This window comes from Babylonia areolata, chromosome 33, assembly GCF_041734735.1.
Source record: "Babylonia areolata isolate BAREFJ2019XMU chromosome 33, ASM4173473v1, whole genome shotgun sequence".
Taxonomy (NCBI): domain Eukaryota; kingdom Metazoa; phylum Mollusca; class Gastropoda; order Neogastropoda; family Buccinidae; genus Babylonia; species Babylonia areolata.
Genome location: NC_134908.1, coordinates 7,403,621 through 7,418,693, shown reverse-complemented (window position 1 = coordinate 7,418,693; position 15,073 = coordinate 7,403,621). Strand labels below are relative to the sequence as shown.

General features: G+C 43.5%; 1 protein-coding gene across 1 annotated transcript in view; it reads right to left on the bottom strand.

Annotated features, from left to right (window-relative positions):
• Positions 1 to 10,399: 10,399 nt before the first annotated feature.
• LOC143276852 (uncharacterized) overlaps positions 10,400 to 15,073 on the bottom strand; it is a 6,552-nt gene continuing 1,878 nt past the window's right edge. Inside the window, exons 2-4 of the mRNA XM_076581508.1 lie at positions 14,656 to 14,797; positions 11,747 to 11,876; positions 10,400 to 10,540 (exon numbers count right to left, since the gene is read on the bottom strand). Of these exons, the coding sequence (XP_076437623.1) occupies positions 10,400 to 10,540; positions 11,747 to 11,876; positions 14,656 to 14,797 (413 nt within the window). The remainder of the gene's footprint in view (positions 10,541 to 11,746; positions 11,877 to 14,655; positions 14,798 to 15,073) is intronic.

The window sequence follows — 15,073 nt, the reverse complement described above, 5'->3', positions numbered from 1 at the left end:
GGTGGAGATTTTTACGATCTCCCAGGTCAACATACGTGCAGACCTGCCAGTGCCTGAACCCCCTTCGTGTGTATACGCAAGCAGAAGATCAAATACGCACGTTAAAGATCCTGTAATCCATGTCAGCGTTTGGTGGGTTATGGAAACAAGAACATACCCAGCATGCACACCCCCGAAAGCGGAGTATGGCTGTCTACATGGCGGGGTAAAAACGGTCATACACGTAAAAAGCCCACTCGCGTATATACGAGTGAACGTGGGAGTTGAAGCCCACGAACGCAGAAGAAGAAGAAGCTGCTACCACTCGCTTTTGTCTCGTCTCTGTTGTCGTTATTGTGGTAGTCGATGTAACTGATGCTATAGCTATGTTTTAACTGGTCTCATTAGTCGATGTAATTGATGCCACGGCTATGTTTTAACTGGTTTCATTATCATTAATATCATCTTATCGTTACCATCTATTTTACTGCTATTACAAGTACAGTGGTTATTGAAATCATCACCACTACTACAATCACTATTGCCAACACTGATTGACTGAATGACTGGTCATGTAGTTAGTTAATCTTAAAAAAATAAAATAAAATAAAAAAATAAAAAATTCTGGACCACAAAAAGGGCAGAAAAAAAAACCACCCAAAAAACCACCCCTCTTAATTTCAACAAAACAAGCATTATGTCCTTCACGTGATTGACAGACGCTAATATGAAAAACAAAAAGTGCATTTCATAGATCTAAACAGCTTATGAACAACAAAGCTCTTCATTGTTAATTGTTGCTAAATAGTTCAGCCGGCCACACAGGGCCATATCAGGACTGTCAAACCATACAAATGCTCAAATGTGTCAACACAAAACTGTCACACACACACACACACACACAAAAACCCCACCTATTAAGATAAACCTACAAAACACAGTTTATGACACATTATCCTAACTATTTAACTCCTTTGGGCAAATAAGATTAGGCTGCGCTGAGGACGCCAACCATTCTGCTTGAAATTTATCATCCCCTGATTATAAAAATTTGCAAAAAAAAAAAGAAAAAAAAGAAAAAGAAAGAAAAACAAGATCATACAAGAGAGGCATGGCCTTCAAGACTCACTTGTGATAAATTAAGTCCCTTAGCATTATTTACAGAGTAATTTCCCTTTTTTACTATCTGCACCAAAACGTTTGCAAAATAAATAAAAATTCCGTGCTTAGGAAAAGAACTTCCTGTTTGAACAAAAAATGATAATAATGACCCCTCTTGTTGTTGTGTCAGAATAAGAGGTCAAAGTGCCAAGTTTAGAGAATACAAAAAATATAAATATAACAGTAAATGCAGTTTGCATATAATTGGGCTTCATTTTTTATTTTTTTGTGCCCATCCCAGAGGTGCAATATTGTTTTAAACAAGATGACTGGAAAGAACTGAATTTTTCCTATTTTTATGCCTAATTTGGTGTCAACTGACAAAGTAGTTGCCGAGAAAATGTCAATGTTAAAGTTTACCACGGACACACAGACACACGGACACACACACACATACACACACAGACAACCGAACACCGGGTTAAAACATAGACTCACTTTGTTTACACAAGTGAGTCAAAAAAGTAAAAAAAACACCACCTCAAAGTCAAACAAAAAATACACCTGTGACAGGCCATATAAGCAAATAACACTGCAGAATGGACAGCTAGTGCCAATCCCAGTGCTTACAACGTCACTACCTAATCGCCAGAGCAAAACAGCACAGAGAGTATGTCATGGACTACGGAAAAGAAAAAAAAAAAGTGTCGAGGGCTTGCTTGAAAAAAAAAAAAAAAAAAAAGGACTGGAAAGGCAGAAAAGGGAGACAACTGTGAAGGCAGATGACCCTGGGTATGGCTATGTAGGGGGGGTTACTGGTAATAAGCGGCATGAGAGTAATGCCCCTTTAAAGTGTTCTGGAGAAATTTAAGAAAATACATCACCCTGACTTGTTTCAGCAAAACAAGCGCTATGTTCTTTAGAAGACTGACAGACGACAATATGAGAACAAACTTTCATAGATCTAAACAGCTTATAAACAATAAAGCTCATTGACAATGATCTAGACACACACACACACACGCACACACACACACACACAAGCATATACACAACACACACACACACAAAAGCACACGCACACACATACACAGTTAATGGCAGTGGTTCCTTTTAGATATAAACCTTAGAAAACATTGTAACACTGTTGGAGCTGGCCCTTATTCCAAGATTCCTTGAATAAATCAATGACATCAAGAGCTTATAAACGATGCACAACACACACAAATCCCCATATAGATGTTGCAATATACAATAAAATCATATACTATTTAGTATATTGCATACACATATAAAAATACAAATGGGAAAATATACCGAGAAAGGTGACCAAGTAAAGAAAAAACAACAACCAAACAACTTTCTTTGTGGTTCTCTTTCATGGTATTATCACCCTGAAATACTGTCACTACTGTTCTGTGGAAAAAAAAAAAAAAAAAAAAAAAGCTACAGAAACCCCAACAAGAGGAAATCTAGATATAAAAAAAACCCCAAAACAACACACACACATACAAAAAAACAACAACAAAAAAACCAACAAAAAAAACAACACCACCTCTAAGCTTCAAGATGGAGAGAGCCTCTCACTTCATTGCTGGATCTATTCTTTGCTGTTTCAGAAGGCGGGGATGCTATCTATACTGAAAGACCCCAGGCATCCAACAGGGATGTGGAAGGGCTGGGGTGAGGGTGTGTGTGTGTGTGTGTGTGTGCGTGCGTATTTGATCTTATGCTTGCGCATACACACGAAGGGGGTTCAGGCACTGGCAGGTCTGCACATATGCTGACCTGGGAGATCGTAAAAATCTCCACCCTTTACCCACCAGGCGCCGTCATCGTGATTCGAACCCGAGACCCTCAGATTGAAAGTCCAACGCTTTAACCATTCGGCTATGGCGCCCGTCCCACATTGCAGCGAGAGGGAATCCATTGTAGGACGACAGCGTGATCCCTACGGATGGGAGGCAAGAGAGGAGGACACTCACTCAGTCTGGCTCCGCGACTAAGCCATTATTGTCGTTAGTAGGGGGCTTAGTAGGTGGTGTCCTAAGTACGTTAAAACAGAACAGGCACCACTGAACACCACCGAAGTGACTCAGCAGCAGTGCAGGGTCTCCTCTGGTGTGTGGCCTCCTGGCGCGACCTAACATCGATGGTTCCCTGTGGACTGCCGACGCTGTAACTGTGACGGAAGAACCCGGGTGTGGCCGTGTATTGGGGGAATCTAAATGAGCGGCGTGGGATTAATGCCACTGAAACTGTGCAGATGATGGGGCAGCAAAAAAAAAAAAAAAAAAAAAAAAAAAGAGTGGAGGACAGTCGTATAGGTCAGCGTTTTTGTTGGACCCATGCAGAAGAGAAGATGCGCACGTCAAAACAAAAATAATACCGTAATCCAAACGTTCAGTGGGATTTGGAAACAAGTACATACCCAGCACGCACACACCCGAAAATGGAGTATGACTGCCTACGTGATGCGGTAAAAAAAAACAACCACCCTGTCATGCATGTAAAAATCCACTTGTGAACGTGGGAGTTGCAAACCATGAACGCAGAATAAGACAAAGAAGGAACCCTCATTATTCAATGGTTTACTATCGTACCATGCTGATGCTCTTGTCAACAAATGTATGGTACAATGACGTTATCAAAAGAAGCATCCTTTCAAAAAAAATAAAACACAAAATAAATCACTTGAAAATCACAAACTTAAATGTTGTCGTTTAGTGTTTGTGTCTTTCAGGGATCAAAAGCATACCTAGAAATTCCTGATACTAGTCCAGGCTAATATCAAACCAAGAAACGCTTTGAACAAATCAGATGTTTAAAAACAATTCTCCTCTTAACATGTGACAATGAAGCTTCAAAGCCTGTTTAGATATCACCACTGTTAAGCCAAAAGAAAAACAAATGAACATCCAAAAAAAAAAAAGAAGAAAAAAAAAAAGGAAAGCAAAACATCGTGGAAACCAACAACTAATTAATATCACCATCAGTCAAAAATAACCATTTACATGCACCATCAAGCATATACATAAAAAATCAGCTTCTGGGAATTGATTGGATCAATTAAATGGAATGATTTCATTCCAACGAACACCACATACCGTAACAAAGCCCTGCCGCATCCTAAACCAAGTGACAAAGTCGCCGTGGCAACCCACGTACATATATACACATTGCTCCTACACGCGCGTGCACACACACACACTTGCAGTCTTGAAAAACACACTGCATGCAACATCAAGTAAAAAGAAAAAAAAAACCCAGACTTTTTTTGGTAAAAAATCTGTGGCAGGTAAGGTTGCTGCTAATGACTACTGTTTATTTCTGGAAAAAACAAACAAAAAAAACCCAACCCAAAAACCCCCCAAAATAGCACGGTGTCACCTTCGTGTCACCATACATTCTTACCCTGCAACCTTGAGATTTCTCCTCCGACTATTGACGGAAGGGGGATGTGGAGGAAATTAAATGATTGGCTTGTTAAAAAAAGAAAAAGAAAACACAAAACAAAAAAAACAACAACAAAAAACAAAAACAAAAAAAACACCCATACGCACACACACAAGCAATATGAAACCAGAAAATAAGCATGGGATATCCCTGATCAAAACGACAACAAAAAGAAAAAAACCAACAAAAAAAACCAACTCCACCCTGTTTCCTTAATTAAGTACCGTTGAATTTGAAAGGTTAACTCACTCAGTACGGCCAGTCCTCTCTTCTCCTCTACACAGACCCCTCGGATGTCCAGTGGGTGTCTGAATGACCCAACCTTTCGCTTCCGTCGTCAGAACTGTGGTATTCTTTGTCAACATTCACCTCTTCAGTATAAGAGCCTCCCGCTTGTAATATTTTGATGGTGGTAATTGGGGAGAAACGCTGTTAACGTCGTCTCTTTCGCCGTTCGTATGGAGAGAGTTAACTCTTTCACTGCCAAGTTTCTGTGTGAAAAACGCTCCCCCAGTGCCAGATATTTAAGATTACAACGCTCTCAGTCACACAGATGCATGCTACAACAGCACAATGGACTTGTTCACTTCAAACTCGTTCAGGGGGCAAAGGTTAGTCTTTGTTCTAATGGCGAGGAAACTGGCTGCACCTGTCAAGCTTTGTCACAATGTGAAAAACGGTCTTTTTGACACTCTTCAATGTCTACTAAAGGCGCCTATGGCGGTGCACTGTCCAGTCAACTAAAGGCGCCTATGGCGGTGCACTGTCTAGTCAAATAAAGTCGCCTATGGCGGTGCATTGTCTAGTCAACTCAAGGTGCCTATGGCGGTGTACTGTCTAGTGATCTAAAGTTGCCTATAGCGGTGCACTGTCTAGTCAACTAAAGGCGCCTATAGTGGGGCACTGTCAACTAAAGTCGTCTATAGCGGTGCACTGTCTAGTCAACTCAAGTCACCTATAGCAGTGCACTGTCTAGTCAACTAAAGTCGCCTATGGCGGTGCACTGTCTCGTCAACTAAAGGCACCTCTGGTGGTGCACTGTCTAGTCAAATAACTTCGCCTATGGCGGTGCATTGTCTAGTCAACTCAAGGTGCCTATGGCGGTTTTCTGTCTAGTGATCTAAAGTTGCCTATAGCGGTGCACTGTCTAGTCAACTAAAGGCGCCTATTGTGGGGCACTGTCAACTAAAGTCGTCTATAGCGGTGCACTGTCTAGTCAACTCAAGTCACCTATAGCAGTGCACTGTCTAGTCAACTAAAGTCGCCTATGGCGGTGCACTGTCTCGTCAACTAAAGGCACCTCTGGTGGTGCACTGTCTAGTCAAATAACTTCGCCTATGGCGGTGCATTGTCTAGTCAACTAAAGGCGCCTATAGTGGGGCACTGTCAACTAAAGTCGTCTATAGCGGTGCACTGTCTAGTCAACTCAAGTTACCTGTGGCGGTGTACTGTCTTGTCAACTGAAAGCAGCTATAGCAGAGCACTGTCTAGTCAACTCAAGTCACCTATAGCAGTGCACTGTCTAGTCAACTAAAGTCGCCTATGGCGGTGCACTGTCTAGTCAACTCAAGTCGCCTATGGCGGTGCACTGTCTAGTCAACTAAAGTCACCTATGGCGGTGTACTGTCCAGTCAACTCAAGTTGCCTATGGCGGTGTACTGTCTAGTCAACTCAAGTCGCCTATGGCGGTGTACTGTCTAGTCCACTACAGGCGCCTATGGCTGAAAGAGTTAAAGGTCCAACAGCCTTTTACAGCCCACACGGTGCAGTGAATTCACATCCACTGTGTCTTGTCTAGTGCTCTGCATATTAAGAAAGGAAGGGCCCCATCCTCTCCTTCCACCTATTTGGGCGCAACGGTCAAGCGGTTAAAGCGTTGGACTTTCAATCTGATGGTCCCAGTTTCGAATCTTGGGAACAGCGCCTGGTGGGTAAATGGTGAAGATTTTTTCGATCTCCCTGGTCAACCTATAAGCAGACCCGTTCATGCCTAAACCCCCCCCTCATGTGTATGCGCATGCAGAAGATCAAATACGCACGTCAAAGATCCTGTAATCCATGTCAGCATTCGGTGTGTGATGGAAACAAGAACATACCCAGCATGCACACGCCCCGAAAACGGAGTATGGCTGCCAAAATGGAGGGGTAAATGAACACAGTCACACACGTAAAATGTTGCATGTCTGTATGAGTGTGTATGTGTGTGTAACTGAAACCTGATTGAACTGACACACGGAACGAATGACGAGCTCCCAAATGGCAGCTGAAAGTCGACTCTACCTGGGTAGGCAGCCTGCTGTGTAAATGACCCTGTGTTTGTAAATCACTGAAAACATGGTGCTTGAGGAGACTACTACACATCCCTTACAAGGAGCACAAGACCAATGACTATGTGCGGAACCTGGTCAAAAACCTTGTTGGGCCCCAAGAACCACTGCTGGCGACTGTCAAACGACGGAAGATGGCATGGTTTGGTCACGTCATATGACATAACACCCTCTCCAAAACCATCCTGCAAGGGACTGTAGAGGGAGGGCGCAGACGGGGGCGGCAGAGAAAGCTGGTCCGACAACGTCAAGGAATGGACCAAAATGACGATGCCACATCTCCTCATGACAGCTGCCAACAGAACGGCGTGGCGAGCTATGACATCTTCCTCATGTCCCCCCAACGACCCCAGCGGTCGAGGGAATGAGTGAGTGAGTGAGTGAAAACTTGGTCTCTGACCGAGGATAGGCGCTATATAAGTATCCATATCATAATCATCATCCCTGACCTGAGTCAGGTATCCATCACTGATCTAAAAATAGATGGATAGCTCACTGGCCAGGAAAGCTGAAGCCAGCTGGAAGCCATAACGACACTCGTATCAAGCTGTCAGTCTGTTGAGAAGTCGTCTGTTAACTGGTGGTAGTTTCTGAACTGTAACCGTGTATCTTCAATGAAATTGCATCATGCTTGCCCCCATGACATACCAAATGCTGTGTCTTGATTGATATCTGACAACAGTTTTATTTTACCAAAGTTATTACAGGAAAACAGTGCAGTGACACGTCGCGCAAACTTGCTGTGGAGGCACACACAGGATCATCAGCTTAGCACAACTAACGCCGTGAGCAAGTGAAAGCTTGCCGTGAAGCAGTCATCGTAGCCAGCTGAGCGCTCGGCTACATGTATGAAGTTACTGCTTCGCGCCGTTCTGACACAAGTGGGAAAATGGCTGATTGAACACTTCTGCTGGCTTCAGTTAGCACACGGGCTCAAAGAAGGCATGTGGTATCCGCCTATTTTTAAATTAAATAGTAAAGAGTGGTAGCTCTCTCCATTACACGCTAGCGTAAGCATCACTGACTTGAAGTTGTGTACCTTGTGTAATGGAGAGTTACCACTCTTTACTATTTGTTAATCATTTCATCTCCTAGCCTCATTATTTGTTAATTTATTTTTATATCAGTGGGTATCCATCCCTTCATACTGTTGTGGAGTGAAGTTGCCTATCACAAGCATGCAACATGCATCATGCAGAAACAGGGGGATTCGAACTTAGATTGACGGGCGCAATAGCCAAGTGGTTAAAGCGCTGGACTGAGAGTTTCCAGGTTCAAATCTCGCTAACGGCACCTGGTGGGTAAAGGGTGGAGTTTTTTTTTCCGATCTCTCAGGTCAACATATGTGCAGACCTGTTTGCGCCTGAACCCCCTTAGTGTGTATACACAAGCAGAAAATCAAATACGCATGTTACAGATCCTGTAATCCATGTCAGCGTACGGTGGATTATGGAAACCAGAACATACCCAGCATGCACACCCTTAAAGCGAAATATGGCTGCCTACACAGCAAAGTTACAAAAAAAACACAAAAAAAACAACACCACAGTCATACATGTAAAAGCCCACTCATGTACATTCGAGTGAACGTGGGAGTTGCAGCCCACAAACGCAGAAGAAGAACAACTCAGATCACTGGTGAACCCTGGATCAAAAGTCCCCAACGCCTAAGCAAATTCCGTCTCAGCGCCCTCAAAGTGCTACTGCCAAAAACCTTGTTATTCCAAGCTATTCCTAAACCAGACTCTTTATCGTACAAAGACTCAGAATAACTGTTTACAAGCTTGCCAAAAACCTTGTTATTCCAAGCTATTCCTAAGCCAGACTCTTACTCGTACAAAGACTCAGAATAATTGTTTACAAGCTTGCCAAAAACCTTGTTATTCCAAGCTATTCCTAAGCCAGACTCTTACTCGTACAAAGACTCAGAATAATTGTTTACAATCTTGTTCACATCTTCGATAACCACCAGGCACACATCATTCAGTACGTGACATTTTTTCAATATTTCATTCCTGACATGATTCTGGTCCTTGAATACGACTGTCAGAGTCAGTTTCTCCACCAAAAAGAAAAAAAAGAAAAAGAAAAAAAAAAGCTTCAAATATTCCCATTCTGATATTTTGACAGTGTCTTTTTCGACTATGTATGTATCCTTACACAACAAATGAGTATCTCTATTAACAACAACAACAACAAAATTAGCATAAAGTTTCTCTAATTGCAAAAATATTAGCAAAAAGTACCAATTAAGAAAAAAAAAAACATGTTACATGAAGACACAGCAAAAGTAATATTATAAAAAATTATAAAAAAAAAATCATTCAGTCTTGAAAAACTCGCTACAGAGTATTACCCAAAAATTCTCTACAGAATATTACATGGAAAAAAGACAACAACAAAAAAATCAGACCTGAAAAAACTTTTATGGAAAAATGTACAGTTCATAAAATACAGGCAAAAAAAAAAAAAAAAAAAAAAAATCCTGTACAACTTTGTAAGCGCTTCTTGAAACCACTGAAAGTCTTGGATTAGAAAAGATTCATTTTCATTCATTTCATATATACATTATTAAAAAAAAAAAAAAAAAAAAAAAAAGAGAAAAAAAAACAACAACTAAGCTGCAGTGGCCTGGACACCCCCACCCCCTTCCCTCCCCCCCAAAAAAAACACCACAAGCAACACCGAAGAACAGAAGAGAGAGAGAGAAAGAAAAAAAAAAAAAAAAAAATCCACATCGACTCATCAAGTACCGCGCACAAAATTCTTTCCATCCAAAAAAAAAAAAAAAGTTCCATCATCTTCGAAGTACTGTACCGTAACTAATGCCTCGTGACAACCCTGCATTGTTGCCAGCAAATGTGTCTTTTGATTCAGAAAAAAACCCAACAAAAAAAAACAACAAAAAAACCCCAAACAGGATGAGAAATGTCTCGTGCCGCGGCCACCTCCAAGCGCACGTGCCGCGGCAAGGCAATATCCTCCACGGTAGCAGAGAAAAAGCGAGAACTTCTCCATGGGGAAAAACATCGCTTGTCTTACCTCGTTCAACGCTGCAGAATCGATATCAACTCCCCCTGCAGAGTGCCGGCAACATGGTGTGGTCGCCATTCCCCCCCGGAGACAAAAAGTTTTAAAGTGGAGCCAACTCCATGGAGATGGACTTCAAGAGATTTGGTGCTGTTGTTACCGAGCACCAACCAACCAACCAACCCAACCAACTCCTCAAAGCGACAAAAAAAAAAAGCGCGCGCGCGCGCGAGAGAGAGAGAGAGAGAGAGAGAAGCAGCAGCCATGGTGGAACTCCTATCGAAGGAATGATCCCGTGGTGATCCCATCCCATGATCCCAGTTCCCAGCACGCCACAGCATCGTGGGAAGGACCTTCCCACCTGCCCCCCCTTCCTCCCCATTCCCTCCTGCTCCCCCCCCAGTGGGAAAACAGCGGAAGTGTCCTCACGTCGCATCGTGTCATGAGTGAGGGTGGAGGGGGGGACCGGGGGTGCAGGGGGTTGGGGGGGGGGGGGGAGGGGCGTGTTAGCTCGTAGACAGGTCCTGCAACCCTTCCGACAACGTGTCTTCCGAGGAGTCCACCATCTTGCGCACCTGGAAGGCCCTCTGGAGGTCCACCGGAAGCCCGCAGCTTCCGTCCCAGTGTGCCTCGTGGAAACTGTGTGACTGAAAAAAACAAACCAACAAAAAACAACAACAACTGTCAGTGACAATTTACTGTGGCTGAGAAAAAAACTTATAAAAAAAAACAACAACCCCCACAAAAACCATCAGTGACAATTTACTGTGACTGTGAAAACACCTTGAAAAAACAAAACAAAAAACCCCCCCTCAGTAACAATTTACTGTGACTGAGAAAACACCTGAAAAAAACCCCAAAAAAACCTTCAGTGACAATTTACTATGACTGTGAAAACACCTTGAAAAAAAACAAAACCAAAAAAACCGTCAGTGACAATTTAATGTGACTGTGAAAACACCTTGAAAAAAACAAAACAAAAAAAACTGTCAGTGACAATCTACTGTGACTGAGAAAACACCTGAAAAAAACAAACCCAAAAAACCCCGTCAGTGACAATTTACTGTGACTGTGAAAACACCTTGAAAAAAAAAAAAAAAACCCACAAAACTGTCAGTGACAATTTACTGTGAGTGAGAAAACACCAGAAAAAAAACCCCCAAAAACCTTCAGTGACAATTTACTATGACTGCGAAAACACCTTGAAAAAACAAAAAAACAACAACAAAACCCCCGTCAGTAACAATTTACTATGACTGTGAAAACACCTTGAAAAAAAAACCCCACAAAACCGTCAGTGACGTTTTATCACTGAGTTGCTGGGTCCAGCCATCTGCAGGGTGGCGTGCGAGGCGCAGCAATCGGCACAAGTCTTACCAAAGAAGACCCACACTGTGGGTCACCATAAAAAAACCCACAAAAAACCCACCCACCCAAACCAACATCTTCATCACCCCATTATTGTCAAATAACAGTAATGAACCCCCCCCCACCCCCAAATTTTTGGGCCCAAAAAATCAACAACAAAAAAAACAAAAAAAAAAAGACAAAAAAAAAGACGTCACCTTCATCATCCTTATCATCATCGCAATTCACACACAAAAATATTATCCCAAATTCTGAGGCTCAGACACACACACACACACACACATATACACAAACACACACACACAACCACACATATATATACACAAACACACACACACAAACACACAACCACACACATACACAAACATACACACACAACCACACACATATACACACAAACACAACCACACACATATATACACAAACACACGCACACAAAACACACAGAGAGATAATCTGCGCGACACAGCAGCCTAGCGACTGACCAGTCGGACGTTGCGTCTCCACTCCTTGTGGCACTGCCCGTCACACACAGGGCAGGTTCGGGTCAGGGCGTAACCACCGCACTCCATGCAGTTCACGCCCATCTTGCCGTCGTACCAGCACTGCCCGCACCTGTAAAAACACCACACCTGGACATTGTAGACATCACTGTGGAGTGAAGGCCTAGAGGTAACGCGAGAGAATCTGAGCGCGCTGGTTCCAATCACGGCTCAGCCGCTGATATTTTCACCCCTCCACTAGACCTCGAGTGGTGGTCTGGACGCTAGTCATTAGGATGACACGATAAACTGAGGTCCTGTGTGCAGCATGCACCTGGAGCATGTAACAGAACCCACGGCAACAAAAGGGTTGTTCCTGGCAAAATTCTGTAGAAAAATCCACTTCGATAGGAAAAACAAATAAAACTGCACTCAGGAAGAAAAAAAAACAGGGTGGTGATGAAGTGTAGTGACGCGCTCTCCCTGGGGAGAGCAGCCCAAATTTCACACAGAGAAATCTGTTGTGATGAAAAGAAATACAAAAATACAAATAGACATCGTTCACAGTCCCAACTTCATTGTTTGTGGGCTGGGACTCCCAATGTTCACGTTCACATATGCACAAGTAGGCTTTTGATTGACCAATCGATTGATACGGATACTTATATAGCGCCTATCCTTGGTCACAGACCAAGCTCTAAGCGCTTCACAAACGCAGGGTCATATGCACAGCAGGCTGCCTACCTGGGTAGATCCGACTAACAACTGCCATTGGGGGCTCAATTATTCGTTTCCTGCGTAATTCAATTAGATTTCAGTCACGCACACATACACACTCAAAAAAGGAAATCTTCTATCTAAAATTACGTTTAAATAACATACTTACCATGAGCCAACTAGTGCAGACTCCGGCAGGGGTCTGACATTCCTGCCTGTGCAAACTACTATCCGCCTATGCGGAGAAAATGAAACTACGGCCGATAACCTCCCGGAAGTAGGTAACCTCCCCTTTGTCCCGCTGGCTAGCGCCCTCTTTTGACGGCAGCCATTATGACTCCTGTCCTGTGCTCCCCATACGGCTAAGTTTTTTTTCGTATTTTCTGTCTGTCTGTCGATTCTCTGGCGTTCTTGTTTTTGTCAAATTTTGTCTCGAACCAGGTCACATAATTATATGGTTCGATTGGGATATTGGGCTAAAATTAAGGCGCGATCGAAATCAATTCGCGGACACTCTGGGCCCTCTATTTCTGGCCCTCTCAACAACGCCAACCTGACGCCTCCCCCACTTCCTTCACTTCCTCCGGTCTCTCCAGACCTCCACCACCTCCTGCACCCTCTCCGGCGACTTCTAGGGGTACGTTACCCCATACTCAGGTCAGTGGTGCTATTGATGCTTTACTTTTCAATTCGCAAACGAAGTCGACACGATCCGCGTTTCTCCAAAAAGACACGTAACATTTTACCTGTATGACCGTTTTGTTTAGTTACCCCGCAAATTTAGGCAGCCATATTCCCAAGTCTGCACTAACTGTTGACCTGGGAGACTGGAAAAATCTCCACCCACCAGGCGCCATGACTGAGATTCGAACCCAGGACCCTCAGACTGAAAGTCTAATGCTTAAACCACTCAGCTGTTGTGCCCGTCACATTCTGTACAGACCAGGTTACTTGCTTACATATTTAACGCCCATTGTGCCACTCTCGCCCGTTTGCCTTGGAAACCCCTATCACAAGGAAATGCTCACAGTCACACCCAGAAGTTTTACATTCAGTTCACTACACGCCCATTCACACACAAAATGTACACATTTCAAACTGACAATAAAACTGAAAGAAGACAAAGAACACCTGGAATAACAGGAAACACGGCACATGTAACACAGCACAGGTAACACAGCACAGGTAACACACAACAGGTAATACAGTACAGGTAACACACAACAGGTAACAACAACAGGTAACACACAACAGGTGACACAGCACAGGTGACACAGAACAGGTAACACAGAAAAGGTAACACAAGTAACATGGCAAAAGCAACACAGAACAAGTGACACAGCACAGGTGACACAGCACAGGTGACACAGAACAGGTAACACAGAACAGGTAACACAGAACAGGTGACACAGCACAGGTGACACAGAACAGGTAACACAGAACAGGTAACAAAGCACAGGTGACACAGAACAGGTAACACAGAACAGGTAACAAAGCACAGGTGACACAGAACAGGTAACACAGAACAGGTAACAAAGCACAGGTGACACAGAACAGGTAACACAGAACAGGTAACACACAACAGGTGACACAGAACAGGTAACACAGAACAGGTAACAAAGCACAGGTGACACAGAACAGGTAACACAGAACAGGTAACACACAACAGGTGACACAGAACAGGTAACACAGAACAGGTAACAAAGCACAGGTGACACAGAACAGGTAACAGAGAACAGGCAACAAAGCACAGGTGACACAGAACAGGTAACACAGAACAGTAAAACAGCACAGATAACACAGAACAGGTAACACAGAACAGGTAACAAAGCACAGGTGACACAGAACAGGTAACAGAACAGGTAACACAGAACAGTAACACAGCACAGATAACACAGAACAGGTAACACAGCACATGTAACACGGCACAGGTAACACGGCACAGGTGACACACAACAGGTGACACACAAAAGGTAATACAACACAGGTAACATGGCAAAAACAACACAACACAGGTAACACAGCACAGGTAACACAGCACAGGTAACACAGCACAGGTAACATGGCAAAAGCAACAGAGCACAGGTAACACACAACAGGTAACACAGCACAGGTAACACAACACAGGAAAGTCATACAGATGACATAGAACTGGTAACACACAACAGGCGACACGCAGCCCAGTTCAGACGTACAGGTGACAGGTGGCGATGCGACGCTGATACGCCTCCGACTTCATCATCTGCTCCACCTCCTCCCTGGCGATGCCACGCCCCTGAACGCCTGGGTTCGACTCGTTGAAGTACACTGTCGCCGATGGCCCGCTGAGCACCTCATCTGAGGAACAAAATGGTAAGTGGCATTAATTGGGATTTTCGAGACACTCCCTTCTGGTTGACGGTAAAGAAGTATAAGGACGAAAACCAATCGCTTCGCCAATAGCTTTTTCCCCAAAGCAGTCAATGCCCTGTCTCTTGAACAAATCCAGTATGATAAATAGAATTGCGCAATCAACAAACATCTACCTGAAGATCTAGTCATCAGCCCCATCCACATGTACTATGCAGCTTCTGTTCAAACGTGTGTGTGTGTGTGTGTGTGTGTATGTGAGAG